The following is a 21,507-nucleotide window of genomic DNA, read 5'->3' on the forward strand; positions in this document are numbered from 1 at the left end:
GTCAGTGGGGGATGTATGTGAAGTTTCCCAATCAGCTGTCCATAGTTGCGTCAAACTGGTGACAGAAGTTCTGTTCAGGCGGGCATTGCTGGGTTCCCCTGCCTCCAGGGTGCAATAGACTGTACACATGTGGCCAGCAGGTGAGCCGGGAGCCTTTGTCAACAGGAAGGGATTCCACTCCATTAATCTGCAGATAGTGTGTGACCACAAGATGCTGATTCTGCAAGTCTGTGCAAGGTACCCAGGCAGCTCCCACAACGCTAACATCCTGAGACACTCCCAGGTGCCGAGACTCTTCGGTGCTCCAGCCCGACTGGATGGATGGCTGCTGGGTGACGAGGACTATCCGTTGAAGAGGTGGCTCATGATGCCTCTCCGCCATCCAAGAACAGAGGCCGAGCAGCGTTACAATACGAGTCATGCCTCCACAAGGACGGCCCTAGAGAGGACCATAGATCTCCTCAAGATGCGTTTCTGATGCCTGGACTGTTCAGGGGGAGCGCTACAATACCTTCCAGAGTGGTTGCATGCTGCACTCTCCACAATCTGACACTGGAAAGGAGGTCCCACTGGAGGAAGAGGATCTTGATGTAGCTCCACAGGCCACAGATAATGAGTCCAGTGGTGAGTGTGAGGAGGAGCAAAGTGAGGAGAATGCTGAGGGCATGGAGCCAGACCTCGGTAACCACCAGGGAGGCAGGGACACTTTGATCCAACGCTCCTTCAGCTAGGATACCAAAGATCAGCTTCACCTACATGCCAGGGCTGCCTCCTCCATCCCAGATGTCTGAAAGGACCCTTTCATTTCAACCCAAAGAACACTCAGTACCCATGCAATAAAGTTCAGAGCCACCAACATCCAACATTATATACTGGTGTTCCTTCACCAATGACATGAAAAGATGAAGCATCCTCAGGCCATGATGACAAAACCAGATTTATTTCATTTCCACATATACAGACTCTTGACATCAACCTCTCTGGTCTTAAGTCCCAGAGCAGGAGAGCGTAACTAAACATAAGTGAACACAAAATCACCCATGAGCTGTCCCTCTTGTGCTCATGGTACCTTTTAGTTTACATTTGTGAGTGCTACATCTAGGTGCTCCCCCCCTCACTGGCACCGGCATTGGAGACACTCTGCTGACTGTCTTGTTGGCCTTGATGACCTTGCTGGTCATTCTCTGACCAGTGGAGCCCACTCTGGCCCCACTTGGGAGGGAATGGCCAGTGCCATGGCTGGCATCTCCCCAATCACCGCAGCCTCATCAGGTGCTACAGTCACTGGCAGAGGGGCAGAGGAGCTGCTGCCGTCATCCAGAGTGCCCTGAGAGGAGCCCGCAGAGATGATGGGCAGCTCATGTGCCATCGTAAGGTCACTCAACCTCCCTGCTCACCTTTGATGGATGGGCACCTACCTGGGATACTGGGTGCCCAATCCATCTCCACACTGACACTGACCACGTAAGGTCATTGCCGGTGTGAGGGCTCGCAGGTCTGAGTACAACCCCAGGAACCCCTCATCCTGTCCCTGGATCAACCTCTCCATGAGAGTTGCCACTCTATCCATGGAGATGGCAGTGCGTTCGGCCATGAGGGTCAACACAGTGGTCATGCTCCGCATGGACTCCTACACAACAGAGACCGTGGTACGCAGGAACCTCCTGGATCTCCACCGTATCCTCCTGCACGTCCTGCTAGACATCCAGCATCTGTCGCCTAATGGACAATTCCACAGGCTCATCATAGCCTCGTCCTGGTCCTCCAACTGCCGGCACCCTGGGCACTCTCTGCCTCCGCCTGCACCTCAAGCTAGTCTGAAGTGCCCTCACCAATGTGCACCGAGATACTAGCCACCAATCTAATGTCCACCAAGGTGCTGGTATCTGTGCTGGTGCCTGCTTCATAGAGCATGTGTGATGCAGGTGACAGTGATGCCCGGTGGTCCTCTGGCATCGGGGTGGCCCTCTGGAGTCCTGAGTGAATGTGTGCTGGTGAACCTAGAAGTGAAAAGAAGGACATGTCAAAAATTACAGTCATCACACTGTCACTGTGTGTGCCAGGCACCCTAGTGAGACAATGGAGATCCGTATCATGGTGCCCTCGTCTTTCAATGATCAATGGGGAATCCAGGTTCAAGGCATGTCGGTAAGGAGACTGCACTAGAATGGTTGCACAGTCTGAACTCTCACCTCTGTGCCCTGCGCTCTTACCTTCATCTGGCACCCCTGTGTCTCCACGCCCGGTTGCATGAGGAGCATGCCAGCTCTCCAGCTCCAGGGCATCTTGCTCAAACCTGGTGAGCAGCAGAAGGTTGGGTGGGCCTCTGCCTGTTCGTGCCCTCTCTGCTTGGTTATGGCTTGTCTTCTCCTGAAAGAACGGAGGTGCATTGATTAGTCCACTCTCTACCTGCAGCGCCATTGCAGACTGGTCAATCCCAGCTGAGGAACACCTTGCAGGGTACATCTGAGTCATGCAAGGCATTCAGTCCAAGCAGCCAGGGCTCACCCCATTGGCCAGCTCTGGCATGATTGACAATTGGCATTCAGACTCTAGCACCCCTGAGCTCCAAGAGATGATGGCCACACCTTAACAATTCAACATACTGACCCATGCCAACATGGTTCTCACCTTTCTTGAGCGCAGCAGGTAATTGAAGCGCTTCTGGCACTGCAACCAGATGCACCATACCACGTTATGGCTGCTCACCAGGGCTGTCACCTCTTCCCATGCCTTCTTGGTGAGGTGTGGTGGCCGCCTCTTTCCATCTCTGGAGACAAGGGTGCCCCTCCAAGCAGCCCCCGCTCCAGGATGATGGCAGGACACTCATCAGAAAACCCCCAACCTGCCATCTCACCTGGCATTTGCTGACGCATTCAACTGCATCATCTATCCAACTGGCATCCAGACATCCTTCCCTGGCAGTCTTTCTGGGGCTGCCTGGGCCTTCTTTATACCGGCTGCTGGGTCACCATTGGACCCGGCAGCTAAAAGAACCCTGCCCCCACTCGGCCCTTCATGGCCAGTGACGAACCGCGTTTCACGCTGGGCGGGTCTTAACTGGCCCCCCAGCATGAAATCACCGTAGGGGTCTGATCGCGGGTGGCAGTCGCTTTTGCAGCCGCTCCCAGGCCCACCCGCCTGACAAGGGCAAAATTCAGCCCAAGGGTTTTGATTCATGAAACTAGGAAAAAATGGAGGGGTAGTTCTGTTAATTAAGGATGACATTGGTACAGTGGAGACCTTAGTTATGGAAATCAAGATGTAGAATCAGTTTGGGTAGAGATGAGAAATAGTAAAGGTAAAAAGTCATTTGTGGGAGTGGTTTATAGGCATCCCCCAACAGTAACCATACTGTAGGACGGGGCAGGAAAAAATATTGGGGGCTTGTGAGAAAGGTACGGCAATAATCATGGGTGATTTTAATTTGCATATAGATTGGACGAATCAGGTTTGGAAAGGCAGCCTGGATGATAAGTTCATAGAGTGTTTTCGGCACAGTTTTTTTAAGAGCAGCATATTTTAGCACCAACCAGAAGAGCGGGCTATACTAGATCTGGTAGTGTGCAACCAGACAGGAGTAATTAATGACCTCATGGTGAAGGTGTCCCTAGGTAGCAATGATAATAATGATTAAATTTCACTTCCAGTTTGAGGGAGAGAGGAGTGGATCTAAGACTAGTGTTCTAAGCTTAAATAAGGGAAATTATGAGGGCATGAAGACAGAGCTAGTTAAAGTGAACTGGGAAATTAGGTTAAGGGATAGGTCAATAGCAATGCAGTGGCAGACATTTAAGGAGATATTTCAGAATACTCAGAAAAGATACATTCCAATGAGAGAGAAGGGCACCTAAGGGAAGGGCACACCATCCGTGGCTATCTAAAGAAGTTAAAGATAGTATCAAATTGAAAGATAAAACATAATCCTGCAAAGATGACTGGCAGGTCAGAAGACTGGACAGCACATAAAGAACAGCAAAGATTGACTAAAAGATTAATAAAGAGGGAGAACTTAGAGTATGGGAGAAAGCTAGCTAGAAATATAAAAACAGGTAGTAAGAGTTTATACAGGTATTTTAAAAGGAAAAGAGTAAGTAAAGTGAGCGTTGGTCCTCCATAGAGTGAGGATTGTGAATTAATATTAGAAAATGAGGAAATGGTGGGTGAATTGAACAGATATTTGCATTTGTCTTCACTGTAGAGGATACAAATAACAACCCAGAAATAATTATGAATGTGGAGGTGAAAGGGAGAGAGGAACTTAAAACAATTGCAATCCACAGGGAAATGGTACTGAGAAAATTATTAGAACTAAAAGCCGACAAGTCCCTAGGTCCTGATGGACTTCATCCTATGGTCTTAAAAGAAGTGGCTAATCAGATTTTAGATGCATTGGTTTTAATTTTCCAAAATTCCATAGATTGGAAAGGTCCCATCAGATTGGAAAATAGCAAATGTGGCTCCTCGATTCAAGAAAGGAAGGAGACAGAAAACAGGTAATTACAGGTCTGTTTGCTTAACATCTAGCATAGAGAAATTGCTGGAATCTATTAAGGAAATTATAGCTGGGTACTTAGAAAATCTCAATACACTAAAGCAGAGTCAATCTAGTTTTGTGAAAGGGAAATTACGTTTGATTAATTTATTGGAGTTCTTTGAGAAAGTAGTGAGCAACATGGATAAAGGGGAACCTGTGGATGTGCTGTATTTGGATTTCCAGAAGGCATTTGACAAGATGCCAGATCAAAGTTTACTATGCAAAATAAGAGCTCACAGTGTAGGAGGGTAACATATTATCATGCATAGAGGATTGGTTAGCTGACAGGAAACGGAGAGTAGCAATAAGTGGATCTTTTGTGGGTTGGCAAGGTGTTACGAATGGACTGCCACAGGGATCCTCAACTATTTACAATTTAAATCAATGATTTGGATGAGGAGACAGAATATATGGTTGCTAAATTTGCTGATGAACAAAAATAGGTAGGAAAGTAAGTAGGGAAGAGGACCAAAGGATTCTGCAGAGGGACATAAATAGGTTAGGTGAGTAGGAAATAAATCTGGCTGATAGAGTATAATGTGCAAAAATTTGAACTTTCCCACTTTGGCAGGAAGAATAGAAAAGCAGCAAATTATTTAAATGGAGAAAGATTGCAGAATTCTAGGTACAGAGGGATCTGGGTGTTCCGGTACATGAATCAGGAAAAGTTAGTCTGCAGGTCCAGCAAGTGATTAGGAAGGCAAATAGAATGTTGGCATTTATTGCAAGGGGACTAGAATATAAAATTAGGGATGTTTTGCTACAGTTGTATAGGGCATTGGCGAGACCACATCTGGAGTACTATATACAGTTTTGATTCCCTTATTTAACTAACGATATAAATGCGTTAGAAGCAGTTCAGAGAAGATTCACTCAACTGATTCCTGGGATGAGGGGGGTTATCCTATGAGGAAAGGTTGGATAGGCCTGTGTCCATTGGAGTTCAAAAGAATGAGAGGTGATCTTATTGAACCATATAAGATCCTGAGGGGATTTGACAGGGTGGATGCTGAAAGGATATTTCCCCTTGTGGGAGAGGCTGGAACTAGGGAACACAATTTGTCACAACTGTCATTTATGATAGAGATGAGAAAAAAACAACTCTCAAAGGGCTATGAATCTTTGGAACTCTTTTCCCCAGAGCATGGTGGAAGCAGGGTCAATGAATATTTTTAATGCCGAGTCCCTTGACTAACAAGGGAGTCAAATGTTTTCAGGGGTAGGAGGGAATGTGGCGTTAAGGCCACAATCAGATCAGCCATGGTCTTATTGAATGGTGGAGCAAGCTCGAGGGGCTGAATGGCCTACTCCTGCTCCTAATTCATATGTTATGTACTCCAGATACAGTCTCACTAAGACCCTGTGCAGTTGCAGAAACTCTTCCCTACTTTTATACTCAATTCTCCTTGCAATGAACACCAATATTCCACTTTGCCTTCCTAATCACTTGCTGTACCTGCACACTAAGTTTTTGTTATTCATATACCAGGTTACCCAGATCTCTCTATACTGTAGAGTTCTGCAATCTTTCTCTATTTAAACAATATACTGTTCTTCTATTCTTCCTTCCAAAGTGAACAAGTTCACATTTTCCTGTCATGAAGCTATTAATGTATATAATATTATTGAAAAATATTTTAAAAATAGAGGTTTAGTCTGTGTGTGGGTCTTAATTGGATTAAAGCCAGCTAGCCTGGGTGCTTTGATGCGTACTAATTTTGAGATGTAAGAGAGTTAGAGTGCATTTGCATTTTTTGAATAGAGCATTCAAGAAGTGGGGTGAAATCTGGCACCTAGCTAGCAAAGGCCAAGCAATATGATTATATTACTAATAAAATTGGTTCTATGAAAGGGGTTTTATTGTTAGAAGAGGCGGAATTCAAAGAGGCTGGTGATACAATGAGAATTTACATTCAATAAGATGTACTGGATATAACCAATGGCAGTTTTCGTGTGTACAGGGCAGAGGCAATTGTAACATCAAAGCAGTTTGTAAGCCTACAACTGTCTCCACAGGAACCAAAGTGAGAGGGACCTCATTTTGAATTGGTAAGATGAAAATGCTTTGCCTGGTGTCTGGTTCAGTCAATGGGTTGCTGTTGCCTTAATGGAGATTAGTTTGGGAATTTGTTAAAAGTTATGATAGTAGTAATTTGCAGCCATGTGTATATACTTAACTTGTGTAGATTAGCCTTAATATAAAATCTCTCGAGAACTGGTGGTTTGATTCCTGAATTTAGAGTTGCATGTCAAACATACCACTTAAAAATATATGTTATGATAGTTTCCCTCTGGGATTTTTAAGTTCAGCTTTACCAACTATTGTCTCATAACATTCCCACATTATGCACCATTTGCCCACCCACTTAAACTTTCTATATCTATTTGTAGGCTCTTTGGCCAGAATTTTCCGGCCTTTCTCTTGGTGGGACTGGAAAATTCCTCCCTTTATGTCCTCTTCAGGTTACTTTCCTACCTGACTTTGTGTCATCAGCAGAGTTAGCTACCACATACTCAGTCCCTTCATTTAAATCATTGCTGTAGATTGTAAATATTTGAGGACCCAGCACTGATCCCTGTGGTACTCCACCTGAAAATGACCCATTTACCCCTTCTCTCTGCCCCCTGTTAGCTAACCAATCCTCTATCCATGCTAATTTGTTACCCCCTACACCATGTGATCTTATTTTGTGAAGTAATCTTTGGTGTGGCACCTTATCTAATGCCTTTTGGAAATCCGTATCTACAGGCTCCCCTTTAACTACCTTGATTGTTATTTCCTCAGAAAACTCTGATAAGTTAGTCAACCATGATTTCCCTTTCACAAAACCATGATAACTCTGCCTGAATCCTAATAATGGATTCTAGTATTTTCCCTTTGAAAGGCTAATTGGCTTATAGTTTCCTGTTTTCCATCTCTGTCTTTTCCTGAATAGAGGTGTTACATTTGCAGTTTTCCAATCCACTGGGACTTTTCCAGAATCTAGGGAATTTTGGAAGATCAGAACCAATGCATCTACAATCTCTGCAGCCACTTCTTTTAAAGCCCTAGGATGAAAGCCACCAGGACCTGGGGACTTATCAGCCTTTAGTTCTTTCCTTGATGATTGTGATTGTTTTAAGTTCTGCACTCCCTTTTACCTCTTGATTTTCAGTGATCTTAGTATACAAAGTCACTTGGTAGTACCGAACTGAGTATTGCTGAAAAACGAGACATGCTGTCAAAGCTTTTTGTCTTGCACTCATCAGGCAGACACAAGATGCCAAATTTCGAAGGGAACAACAATGTATACTACATGAGAAGAGGGTGCTAATTGGTTGGCAAGTGGACTCTAATTGGTAAGAAGTGTTGCCATGGAGAATGTACCAGGGAACAGTTAACTGCTAAGCTTTTCAAATTTGTTGGTACATTTATTCTTGGTATGATTTTTGTGTAATCTACAGTGAAGAAAGGCACAAAATGCCTGTTCAATCTTTCCATCATTTCTTAGTTTTCCATTATTAATTCCTGTCTCATTCTCTGAGGGACCGACACTTACTTTAGCTACTCTTTTCCTTTTTAAATACTTGTGGAAATTCTTCTTCATATTTCTAGCTATCTTTCTCTCAAACACCAATTTCTCCCTTCTTTATTAATATTCTTTGCTCTTCTTTATATTTTATCCAATCTTCTGACTGCCATACGTCTTCGCAGTATTTTATGACTTTTCTTTCAATTTAATACTGTCCTTGACTTCCTTAGTTGGGCCAGGGGAAGGGCTGGAAGATAAGTACAAAGTCACCTAGACCAATCTATATAACCAGGAAACAATTAATGTAACCAGTAGCTTAGGCTACCATCACTCCAGGATCATACACAGCCTATTAGAATTGTTTGATTTTGCGAAATCTTGGTCTTTGTGCAGAAAAGCCGTTTATCAGGAAACAGCTGATGAGCAAAGTCAGACGTGAGGGGCAAAGTGTAACTTTCTGCTGCAAAGTTGAGTGTAATCCCCCACCAGACAAGCACTTCTGGTAAGAACCCTTTTTAGTTAAACTTAAAATGATCGTATTTAGGTTTTTAATTGCTTCATGGTTTCTTCCCTCCCTATCTCTGCAATCTCTGTAGCTAATACCCTCCTCAAACTACTGTTCTGGGACATGGCCACTTACTAGTTGAAGGCACAGCCACTAATGGTGAAATGAACAGGGGGATGCACTAGAGACTGAAATCAGAAAATTGAAGAGTTTGGATTGGGAGGGATTGGGTGGCGGGGGAGGGAAGGTGTCGTGTGGGGAGGCAGTTGTCAGGAGGTTACAGAGATTGGGAGGGGTGAGATCATGGAGAGATTTGAACACAGGGTGCAGAGAAGATTTACCAGGATGGTTCTGGGGTGAGCAATCTTAGCCAAAAGGGTACCTTGGAGAAGCTGGGATTGCTTTCTTTGGAGCAAAGGGGATTGAGGGGAGATTGAATAGAGGTGTACAATATTGTGACAGGTTTAGATAGGGTACACAAAGAAAAACAATTCCCATTGGCTAATGGTACAAGGACTAGGAGACACAGATTTAAGGTTTTGGGCAAGAGTTACAGGGGAAATGTGAGGAAGAACCTTTTTACACATTTTCTTTAATGACCGGGAACTTGCTGCTCACAAGGGCAATGAGGGATAGGCAATAAATGCTGGCTTAGCCAGCAATGTCCACATCCCAAGAATGAATAAAAAAAAAAGACCATCAATGAATTGAAGAGGAAATTGAATGGGCATTTGAGAGAAATAAACTTTCAGAGCTGCAGGGATAGAATGGGGGAATGGCACTAACTGGATTGTTCAGCAGAGAGCTGGCATGGACTCAATGGGCTGAATGGTCTCCTTCTGAGTTCTAATGTCTCTATGACAAGGATATGTAATGTTTCTATGACAAGGCTGAGAAGAGTGTCTTGCAGCCTGGGAAGAGCATCCCACAGAGAGCATCCCGCAGTCAGCATCGTGTCGAAGCAGTCTGGGAAGAGTGTCCTGCAGTCAGCATTGCAGCAAAGCAGTCTGGGAAGAGCATCCCGCAGTCAGCATCGTGACAAAGCAGTCTGGGAAGAGCATCCCGCAGTCAGCATCGTGACAAAGCAGTCTGGGAAGTGTCCTGCAGTCAGCATCGCAGCAAAGCAGTCTGGGAAAAACATCCTGCAGTCAGCATCACGGCAAAGCAGTCTGGGAAGAGTGTCCTGCAGTCAGCATCGCGGCGAAGCAGTCTGGGAAGAGTGTCCTGCAGTCAGCATCGCAGCAAAGCAGTCTGGGAAGAGTGTCCTGCAGTCAACATCGCAGCAAAGCAGTCTGGGAAAAACGTCCTGCAGTCAGCATCGCAGCAAAGCAGTCTGGGAAGAGCATCCCGCAGTCAGCATCACGGCAAAGCAGTCTGGGAAGAGTGTCCTGCAGTCATTTCTTGTTGAAAATAATGAATGATATCACAAGACAGCACAAGAGAGCAGTGGAGAGATCAGAACCAGCATAAGTGCGGAGAAGCTTCAAAAAGTGACGTCAGCACAAAGGTGAGAGCTGATTGGTGAGTAGTGGGTAAGTATTTTTCTCCAGGTTTTTCTCAGTTTAAAATAGATTAACTGAAGGAAAGGTAAGAGATCTAGTTTTTATTTAAAGTACGTAAATAATTTAATGTCTTTATTGTATATAACTTAAAGTAAGGTTTTTTTTCAACTAGAGGCATGGCAGGGCAGCTCAGTACCGCAGCTTGCAACATGTGGGAAGTCCTAGATGCTACTTGCGCTCTGACCATCCACGTGTGCAGGAAGTGCCACCAGCTGCAGCTACTTGAGCTCCGAGTTTCGGAGATTGAGCAACAGCTGGAGACACTGAGGTGTATCCGCGAGGCTGAATGTTTCATGGATAGCACGTTTTTGAACACGGTCACCCCATAGCTTACAGAAGTGCATACAGAGAGGTAACCATCAGTCAGAAGAAAAGTGTCAGGCAGGTAGTCAGGAAACCCAGGGTGCATCTCGCTCGAGAACCATTTTTTTGTGTTGGAAAACGGTGAGAGTGACGGTTCCTCTGGGGAGTGCAGCCACGCATTGTGAGTGTCTCAGCCGCACAGGGGGGAGGAAAAAGAGGGGAAGAACAATAGTGGTAGGAGACTCGATAGTAAGGGGAACAGACAGACGTTTCTGAGGCCGTAGACATGACTCCCTGGTGCCAGGTTCAAGGATGTCACTGAACAGCTGCAGAACATTCTAAAGGGGGAGGGCAAACAGACAAGGATCATGGTACATATTGGTACAAACAACATAGGCAGAAAGAAGGTTGAGGTCCTGCCAGCAGAATTTAGGGAGCTGGGAAGTGGATTAAAGAAAGGACCTCAAAGTTAGTAATCTCTGGATTACTTCAGGTGCCACGCGCTAGTGAGTATAGAAATAGGAGGTTAGTCCAAATGAATGCGTGGCTGGAGAAATGGTGCAGGAGGGAGGGCTTTAGATTTCTGGGACATTGGGACCATTTCTGGGGGTGGTGGGACCTGTACAAGGCGACGGGTTGCACCTGAACCACAATGGGGCCAACATCCTTGCCAGGAGGTTTGCTAGTGCTGTTGGAGAGGGTTTAAACTAACTTGACAGGGGGGGTGGGATCCCAAAAGGAGGTTCCACAGGGGGGAGATGAACAGCCAAAATTAGAAGAGAGAGCAAGTGAGTCTGGAAGGCATAGAAATCATAGGCCAGTTAAGGCACAAGGGAGTTTGGCAAGGTTGGATGGTATTTATTTTAATGCAAGGAGTCTGACACAGATAAGTTGAGGGCACAAATTAACACATAGAAATATGATGTCATTGCTGTCATAGAAACATGGTTGAGAGAGGGGCAGTATTGGCAGCTCAATATTCCAGGATATAGGGTCTTCAGGTGAAACAGGGAAGGAGGTAAAAGAGGAGAGGATATTGCATATTGATCAAGGAATCAATTACAGCAGTAAGGAGGGATGACATCTTAGAAAGCTCCTCAAATGAAGCCATATGGGTAGAAAGGAAAAACAATAAAGGAGCAATCACATTGCTGAGAGTGTACTATAGGCCCCCAAACAGTCAGAGAAATAGAAGAGCAGATATGTAGGCAATTTTCACAAAAGTATAAAAATAATAGGGCAGTAATAGCGGGGGGATTTCAACTTCCCTGAAATTAACTGGGTTAGTCGTAGTGTGATAGGTTTAGAGGAAATGGAATTCTGAAAATCCAGAAGAGCTTTTTAAGCCAGTATGTAAGAGGTCCTACAAGAGGGAGGGGCGGTCCTGGAGTTAGTTTTAGGGAATGAAGCCAGGCAAGCGGATAGGTATCAGTGGGGAGCATTTTGCAGTTAGTGATCATAACTCCATTAGATTCAAGGTTGTTATGGAAAAGGACAAGGATGGGCCAGAAATCAGAGTTCTAAATTGGGAGAAGGCCGATTTTATTAAGATCAGATATGATTTCGCCAGGGTGAACTGGGAGCAGCTACTTTTAGATAAATGAGTGTCAGAACAGTGGGACTCATTCAAGAAGGAAATAGGGAGAGTACAGGGTCAACATATTCCAGATAAAGGGTGGGACCAACAAATCCAAGGAACCTTGAATGTCGAGGGATATATTGGATTGGATAAAGAGAAAAAGGGAGACTTATGGCAGATACCAAGGGCTCAAAACAGCGGAAGCCCTAGAGGAGTATAGAATGTGTAGGGGGAAACTTAAAAAGGAAATTAGGAGAGCAAAAATGGGGCATGAGAAAACATTGTCAAGTAAAATAAAGTAAAATCCAAAGTTGTTTTACAGGTACATTAAGAGTAAGAGGATAACTAGGAAAAGAGTAGGGCCCATTAAGGACCATAGTGGTAATTTGTGTGTGGAGCCGGAAGATGTAGATAGGGTTCTAAATGAATACTGCGTGTCGGTGTTCACAAGTGAGACGGACAATGTGGGTATGGAAATCAGGCAGAAGGACTGTGATATAATTAAAGAAATTAGCATAGAAAGGGAGGAGGTTCTAAGTGGTCAGGCGGGCTTAAAAGTAGATAAGTCTTCAGGCCCGGATGAAATGTATCCCAGGCTGCTGAGTGAGGCAAGGGAGGAGATAGCAGGGGTGCTGGAAATAATTTTCAATACCTCCCTGGCCACAGGAGAGGTGCCAGATGACTGGAGGATAGCCAATGCAGTACCGTTCTTCAACAAGGGAGGAAGGGATAAACCAGGGAACTACAGGCCAGTCTGTCTAACCTCAGTGGTAGGGAAACTATTGGAAGCAATTCTGAGGGACAGAATTAATCTACACTTGGAAAGGCAGGGATTAATCAAGGACAGTCAGCATGGTTTTGTTAAGGGGAGGTCATGTCTGAAAAACTTAATTTAATTTTTCAAAGAGGTGACAAGGTGTGTAGATGAGGGCAATGCATTTGTCGTAATCTACTTGGACTTCAGCAAGGTTTGTGATAAAGTCCCGCATGGCAATCTGATAACGAAGATGAGAGCCCTTGGGATCCAAGGCAATTTGGCAAATTGGATCCAGAATTGGCTGAGTGGCAGGAAGCAGAGGGTAATGGTCGAGGGGTGTTTTTGTGACTGGATGCCTGTGTCCAGCAGGATTCCACAGGGATCAGTGTTGGGTCCCTTGCTGTTTGTGGTATACATAAATGATTTAGATTTGAATGTAGGAGGGTTGATCAGGAAGTTTGCAGATGACACAAAAATTGGTGGGGTGGTAAATAGTGAGGAGGATATGGACGGGCTGATCAGTGGTAAATGGAATTTAATCCGGATAAGTGTGAGGTGATGCACTTGGACAGGACAAACAAGGCACGGGAATACATGATGAATGGTAGGACCCTGGGAAGTACTGAGGATCAGAGGGACCTTGGTGTGCATGTCCACTGGTTCCTTAAGGTAGTGGGACAGGTAGATAAGGTGGTTAAGAAGACGTATGGGATACTTGCCTTTATTAGCTGAGGCATAGAATATAAGAGCAGGGATGTTATGCTGGAACTGTATAAAATGCTGGTTAGGCCACAGCTAGAGTATTGCGTGCAGTTCTGGATTCCGCATTATAGGAAGGATGTGATTGCACTAGAGAGAGTGCAGAGGAGATTTACCAGGATGTTGCCTGGGCTGGAGAGTTTTAGTTATGAGGGGAAATTAGATAGACTGGGGTTATTTCCCTTGGAGTAGAGGAGACTGAGAGGGGACATGATTGAGATGTATAAAATTGAGGGGCATAGATAGGGTAGACAGGAAGGAACTTTTCCCCTTGGTGGAGGAATCAATAACCAGGGGGCATAGATTTAAGGTAAGGGGCAGGAGGTTTAGAGGGGATGTGAGGAAGAATTTTTTCACCCAGAGAGTGGTGGGAATCTGGAACTCAGCCTGAAAGGGTGGTAGAGGCAGAAACCCTCATAACATTGAAGAAGTATTTGGATGTGCACTTGCGATGCCTTGGCATACAAGGATATGGGCCTCGTGCTGGAAAATGGGATTAGAATAGTTAGGTACTTGTTTGACCAGCGCAGACTCGATGGGCCGAAGGGCCTTTTTCTGTGCTGTAGACCTCTATGACTCTATGATATGAATTTTACATGAGAGATCAGGGAACCAGGAGTCAACATAAGAGATGATAGAAATTAACATGTGTGTGGGATGGGATGCAGGCAACCAAGTTTTATATGCTGAACTTTATAGTGATGGAGGTTGAAAGCTCAAGAGAGGTTGAAGCGATCAAATTTAGGTGCGGAATTTTCAGTTTGGCAGGTGGGCGCAGTCAGCAGGTCCGGAATCAGCTGGGCAACTGACCACGATCGGCCCCCAACCGCGATTTCACGCTGGCTGGCCAATTAACAGCCAGGCAGTGTGAAATGCGCGCTGGAAAGCTCAACACTGCCAGGGTGGGGGCAGGAGGAGGACAGGCGCTGATGTCAGCGCAGACATGGGGGAGTGCTGAATGCAAGCTCCCTGAAGGCTGCCTCAGGGAGCTGAAGAGTTTAAAAGCAACAAAGAAAGATTTTAAAATCTGGAAAATATTGTCCATGCAACAGAATAAGTCACCTGAACATATAAATGATCAAAATTCTGTCCAGACGTTTTTTTTAATTTAATGACAGAAACCTCATCCTGCCCTTGAATTCCTGTTAAGGTTGGACGCACCACGAAAAATCGGGAACAATTAGAACTTTTGGGCTTAATTGCCCTCTTAATTGTCGGCAGACATGCTTCTGACTGTCGTGCGCCCCCGCTGACTGAAATATCGTGCGAGCGTGGGATGACGTTGGGACACTCGTCCGATGTCATCACACCTTATTTTATGCTCGAGCGGGTCAGGCGCGTGCCCACACACCGAGCTAAAAATCCTGCCCCCTAGGAGTCACAGAGAAGGGAATGGAGGTTTCAGTGGTTGAGATGGAGATGGAGCTGAGAAATGTTAAACATAGGAACAGAAGGAGGTCATTCAGTCACTTGAGCCCCTTCTGCCATTCAAATGAGATTATGACTGATCTGCAATCTAACTCCATTTACCTGCCTTTACACCAAATCCTTTAATACCTTTAGGTAACAAAAATCTGTCAATCTCAGTTGCAATATTTACAAGCGGCCTGGCATCAGTTGCCATTTGTTGAAGACAGTTACAGGTTTTTATCATCTTTTGTGTGAAGAAGTGTTTTCTAATTGAACTCCTGAAATCTGTGGCTGTAATTTTTAGTCTCTGCTCCCTAGCCCTAGACTCCCAAACCATCAGAATAATTTCTCTCTATTCACTCTATCTGTTCCCCTTAATATCTTGAAAATTTCAATCAAATCAGCCCTCAACCATCTAAATTCTAGGGAATAGATCCCTAGGAGTGTCATCCCTCCTCAAAATTTAACCCTCCGAGTTCAGCTGTCATTCTAGTAAATCTATGCTGCACTCATCCAAGGCCAATGTATCCTCCCAAAGGTATGGCATCCAGCGCTACTCATGTAACTCCAGGTGTGGTTTAACCAGGGTTTTGTATCATTGAAGCATGACTTCCTTTGACAGATTCTGTGTTACCCCAGCTGCTCTTAATAATTGGTCGGGAAACCCCAAAGTGGGCTCGAACCATGGCTCAGATAAAAATCCACTGCAACCAGATTCCCAATTGGAAATAAGGAAATAAACTTTCAGATTTATGGGGATGGACAAGGGAATGGACTGACTGGATTCTTCCTTAGAGAGCCGGCATGGACTCAATGGGCCGAATAGCCTACTTTAAATGACTCTATGACTGGAATTTTCCAGCCCCTCACACCAGCGCAATCTTCCAGTCCTGCCGACGTGAATGGAGGTTTCAATGGCTCACCAGCCCTGTCCAGGGGGACTGGAAAATTCTGGCCTATGACTCCATGTCTGCCCAACCTGCTCCAGATCTGAGGTGTCAGCGGGAAATTCTGAGTCAATGTATTGTGTTTGTCTGTTCCATTTAAATCCTGTGTGGTTCTCTCCTTTCTCTCCCACTCATATCTTTGCAGGTATCATAATGGCTCTTTGCTACCTGTGGAGACACATCGATATGACAGTACACTTGTGTTAAAGCAGCTGCAGCCACAACATGCTGGGAAATACATGTGTCGAGCTAGTAACACAGCAGGTTCTATTAAATCCCAGCCAGCGACACTTACTGTGATAGGTAAGTAAATAATTAAACACATTTTTATCACAGCTGGAGATCATTTTGTAAGAAGTTCTGGAATTTGGTTATCCTATGACCGATATTGGGACCTTAGTAAGCTGGTTAATGCCTGAAATAGATCTAGACCCATGTTTCTACTTAGTGCACAAGTGAAAAAATTGACCAGAGAGTTTTTTAAAGAAGGCCAGACATACTTGCATTTATATAGCATCTTTCACAGCCTTGGCACATCCTGAAGTGCTTACTGCCAATAAATTACTTTTGAAGTAAAAACAGAAGTGCTGGAAAAATCCAGCAGGCCTGGCAGTCATATTGGGTTCGGAACGTTAGCTTTGTTTCTCTCTCCACAGACGCTGCCAGACCTGGTGAGTTTGTCCAGCATTTTCTGTTTTTATTTCGGATTTCCAGCATTTGCAGTATGTTGCTTTTCTACACTTTGGAAGTGTAGTTCATGGAATGTGGTGGCCACTTTGACCACAGCAAGATCTCACGATCAACAATGTGGTAAGGATCAGAGAATCTGTTTTAGTGATTTTTAAAATTTTATTCATGGAATGTGGGCTTCGCTGGCAAGACCAGCAATTTGTTGCCCTTCAGAAGGTGCTGGAGAGTTGCCTTCTTGAACCGCTGCAGTCCGTATGGTGTAGGTACACCCACAGTGCTGTTAGGGAGGGAGTTCCAGGATTTTGACCCAGGGACAGTGATATATTTCCAAATCAGGATGGTGAGTGACTTGGAGGGGAACTTCCAGGTGGTGGTGTTCCTATCTATCTGCTGCCCTTATCCTTCTACTTGGTAGTTGAGGGACAAATATTGGGCAAGATACCAAAAAAATTCCCCTGTTTTCACAGAATCATATACTTTGAATAGTGCCGTTGGTAACATTTATACCAACCTGAGAGGGTGGGTGGGGCTTCATTGTGACATTGGCTCCAGCACTTAAGGATTCCCTCAGTACTAACTTTCTGACAGTGCAGCACTCCCTCAGTATTGTTCTTTTCAGTGCAAGACTCCCTCATTACTGGCCCTCCAACAGTGCAGCACTCCCTCAGTAAAGACAAAGGTAGTCTAGAAGATGAGTTTGTACAAAGTTTTCACAAAGTTTTTCTTGGAACAATACATTGTGGAACCAACTAATGATAAAACTATTTTAGCTCTAGTATTGTGTAATGAGGCAGAGTTAATTAGTAATCTCAGTAAAATATCCTCTGTGGAAGAGTGGTCATAATAAAATTGGCTTCTGTATTGAGTTTGAGAGCAACATACTCCAGTCCCATACAAGAATCTTAAACTTAAACAAAACCAATTACATAGGTATGAGGGGAGAGCCAGCTGTGTTTGAGTGGTAAAATAGACTAAAAGGTTTGATGCTAGATAAACAGCGGGAAACATTTGAAGAAATGATTCAAAATGTTCAACAAAAATACAACTGCAGCCCTTCCTCACTACTGACTGTCCAACAGGACAGCGCCCAATCAGTTTACTGTCCCTCCAACTGTGCAGCGCTCCCTCTGTACTGCATTGAAATGTTTCCCCAGGTCGGGTTGACATTAAATGGTGTTGGCTGCCTCAGCGTGAACTAATCCTGATGTGAGGGCTTAAACAAGCATTCAGCCCCTTATTTACATGTGCCAAGGACTTAATGTCTGCTTCAGGCTTCAGCCCTCAATATCTTTTTCTCAGTATGGTGGGCACGCTTCCAGTGGCAATGTGTGTGCTTCCTGACTGCCATTCTGTGGCTTAGTGGGCCAGCTCATGTCCAAGAAATGGCCTCTGGCCAAATTTGAAGGCCTTTGAGATTTAAATTTGTGACTGCTTGGCTTATTTGGCTTAGTTAGGTCACCTCTGAGTAATAAGATTAGGTTCCAGGACAATGCATGCTAACCTGGGTTGACATGCCAGTGCAGTACTGACAGAGTTTAGATAGAAACATTTTCCTACTCTTTGTGATCAGCTAGATGTCGAAGACCTTGTGGCATTTTCTGAAGGAAAGCAGTGAATTCTGATGGGATGATGCCCAGCATTGCTCCCTCAAAGCATATCTTCAAAAAATGCACAGTCACCTTTTATAGAATCTTCCTGTGTCACCTTATCAACTATACCAAAAATTATCCAGTATGAAATGCTTTGAGATGCTTCATGGCGATGTGATATAAAATAAAATCCCAGGTTTAATGTCAATGTTCTTGTTTTCACAGCTCCCGGTGCTCCTTCCTGCAACCCCAAACCTGAGAGTCACTTAATACAACTTCCTTACGACTGTTACCAGAATCTGACTCAATCATTTTATTATAATGTGGGCAAATGTCCTGTAGTAACTTGCGCAGGAGAGCAGGAGCCAGAGTTACGATGCAAAGATACAACTGCACACTGCTGTGGGGCAGTGAAACTGGAGGAAAGGATGATCTCCTGCACTAAATACACACTTCCCATCAAGGTGGTCAGCAGTTGTGGCTGTCAAAAGTGCATTGAAACCAGGACAATTGTCCGTGGTCGTGCGATAGCTGCTGATAATGGTGAAGCCATGAGGTTTGGACAGATTTTCATGGGTGGAAAGAAGATCAGTATGACTGGGTACAGGGGAACATTCTCCATTCAGGTTCCTACACATGTGGATCGCTTAGTGCTCACTTTTGTGGATCGGTATCAAAAGTTTGTGAACACAACAAAGGTTCTGCCCTTTAACAAAAAAGGGGGCTCTGTGTTTCATGAGGTTAAACTTTTAAGGAAGAGGCCAGCCGTCACTCTGGATTGTTCTGTTAGCAATTCCATTTCCCTGGGGGAAATAGAAAGCCAAAATCCTGTAGCGCAATTGGAGATTCCTCCCAACTCCTTCTACAGACAGAATGGAGAAATCTACAGGGGCTTAGTCAAAGCCAGTGTAACTTTCTTGGATCCAAGGGATATTTCTTTAGCTTCAGCAGCTCAGAGTGATCTGAATTTCATCAATGAAGAAGGTGATGTTCTTCCTCTGAGGACATACGGCATGTTTTCTCTAGATTTTATGGATGAAGCAACAATGGAAAGCCTCAATGCAGGACAAGTAAAGATTTTTCTGGACTCAGCACAGGTTAAAATGCCACAACACTTGGAGAAAATGAAGCTCTGGTCACTCAATCCTGAAACAGGCTTCTGGGAAGAAGAAGGTGATTTTACGTTTATTAGAAGCCGAAGAGGTAAACGAGAAGAGAGAACCTTCCTGGTGGGCAATATGGAGATTCGAGAGAGAAGACTTTTTAACCTTGATGTCCCTGAAAGTAGAAGATGCTATGTGAAAGTCAGAACCTTTCGAAGTGACCGATTTATGTCAAGTGATCAGATAGAAGGAGTTGTTGTATCACTTGTTAATGTAGAACCCATGCAAGGCTTTTCCTCTAATCCCAGGGCTTGGGGTCGTTTTGACAGTGTTATTACTGGTTCAAATGGAGCTTGCGTGCCAGCTTTCTGTGATGACCAACAGCCAGATGCTTACTCCGCCTATGTGATGGCAACTCTAGGAGGAGAAGAACTTGAGGCAGTGGCATCCTCCCCCAGAATGAATTCGAATACAATAGGTGTTCAGCAGTCTTACTTAAATAAACTGCAATATAGAAGATCAGATCATGAAGATACCAAAGTTAAGAAGACAGCTTTTAAAATTAACGTAGCCAAACCCACTCCCAATGTTCCAGATGAAATGAATGGTCCTATATACCCTTATGAAAACTTAAAAGAGTGTGAAGAGGCTTCATTTAGTGCAGGCTATTTCCGATTTTACAGAGTAGAAGGAGATAGATATGATTATAACACTGTAGCTTTCAATGAGGATGACCCAATGAGTTGGACAGAAGATTACCTTGCTTGGTGGCCAAGACCACTGGAATTCAGAGCTTGTTATATAAAGGTGAAACTCAACGGCCCCCAAGAGATCACTGTGAGATCTCGAAACATGGGAGGGACTCATCCTCAGACAGTTGGAAAGATTTACGGCATTCGAGATGTGCGGAGTACTCGTGCTCTGGACCAGTTGGGCGTCTCTGCCGTTTGCTTGGAATTCAAGTGCAGTGGAATGCTTTATGACCAAGAACGTATTGACCGCACGTTAGTAAAGATTATCCCTCAAAATGACTGCCACAGAGAAAGTGTGAACAATATGTTACAGGACTATCTGGTTAACCATCTTCCTCTTGCTGTCAACAATGACACCAGTGAGTTTACCATGTTGGCTCCACTCGATCCTCTTGGCCACAACTATGGAATCTACACAGTAACTGATCAGGATCCAAGGACAGCCAAGGAAATAGCACTGGGGAGATGTTTTGATGGAAGTTCAGACAATGTTTCCAGAGTCATGAAGTCTAATGTAGGTGTGGCATTGACCTTCAACTGTAATGAGAGGCAGGCGGGTCAGCAGAATGTATTCCAGAGTCTGCAGAATTCGCCGGGGCAATCACTGACGAATAGCATGTGGATGGGTCAAAGAAAGAGAGGCAGGGGACAGAGAGACAATCTGTATGGCCTTCGTCCATTTAATAGATTAAGGAAACAGAGGAGAGCACCACGCAGAGAGCAATGGCAGAACAGCCCTCAGTTCAGTAACATGGATTAAACAAACGAGCTTCAGAAACGTGATTAGCCAGTCACAAAACCAGCCTTTCCTGAAGAAGGAATTCAATTCTGTTTATCCATTGAACTGAGATGATTAGTCAATTCTTTTTAAAATGCATAAATATAAATCCTATTTATTTCGGGCAGTATTTGAAAGCAGTGCTTTACCATTTGGATCAAGGTCCTTGGGGACAGGTAGACATTGCACCACTTACAATGTACTATAGCAAAACTATATTGAAAGCACAGTTAAACACCTTTAAGCATAAATTGTAGCTTGCAGCTATTCCAATCTTTGTTCTTTTCATGATGGTGTATTCTGCTTATAGTTGGTATTCTGGAATATGCACTCTTTATACAATAAATTGCTTGAATTTTAGATCTGCTTAACATATTGTTCTTTTGTCAATATTTATTTCAAAACAAAATCATATTTAAGGATGAAAGGCTTGGTTATGTGGTGAGATTGCTGAGATTGTTTTCTCTAGCACGGAGACAGTTGTCAGCTGATTTAATACAGGTGTTCAAAATCATGAGCGATAGAGTAACAAAGGAGAACCAGTGGCAGGTCAGTAACCAGACAAAACAGATTTTAAGCTAATTGGCAAAATAACCAGAAGTAACATGGGGAGATTTTTTTTTACAACTGCAAATTGTTGAGATCTGGAATTCGCTGCCTGAAAGACTGAAGGAAACAGATTCGATAGTAACTTTCAAAAGAGGATTGGATAAATACTTCAAAA

General features: G+C 44.3%; 1 protein-coding gene across 3 annotated transcripts in view; it reads left to right on the forward strand.

Annotated features, from left to right (window-relative positions):
- The window catches only part of LOC121269774 (cartilage intermediate layer protein 1-like), a 62,349-nt gene extending 41,206 nt beyond the window's left edge, over nucleotides 1-21,143 (forward strand). For all 3 annotated transcript variants that reach the window (XM_041174681.1, XM_041174683.1, XM_041174682.1), the window contains 3 exons: nucleotides 8,443-8,551; nucleotides 16,017-16,174; nucleotides 18,376-21,143. In XM_041174681.1, coding sequence (XP_041030615.1) covers nucleotides 8,443-8,551; nucleotides 16,017-16,174; nucleotides 18,376-20,765 — 2,657 coding nt within the window. In that variant the 3' untranslated portion in view covers nucleotides 20,766-21,143. The remainder of the gene's footprint in view (nucleotides 1-8,442; nucleotides 8,552-16,016; nucleotides 16,175-18,375) is intronic.
- Nucleotides 21,144-21,507: the final 364 nt, after the last annotated feature.

This window comes from Carcharodon carcharias, chromosome 26, assembly GCF_017639515.1.
Source record: "Carcharodon carcharias isolate sCarCar2 chromosome 26, sCarCar2.pri, whole genome shotgun sequence".
NCBI lineage: Eukaryota > Metazoa > Chordata > Chondrichthyes > Lamniformes > Lamnidae > Carcharodon > Carcharodon carcharias.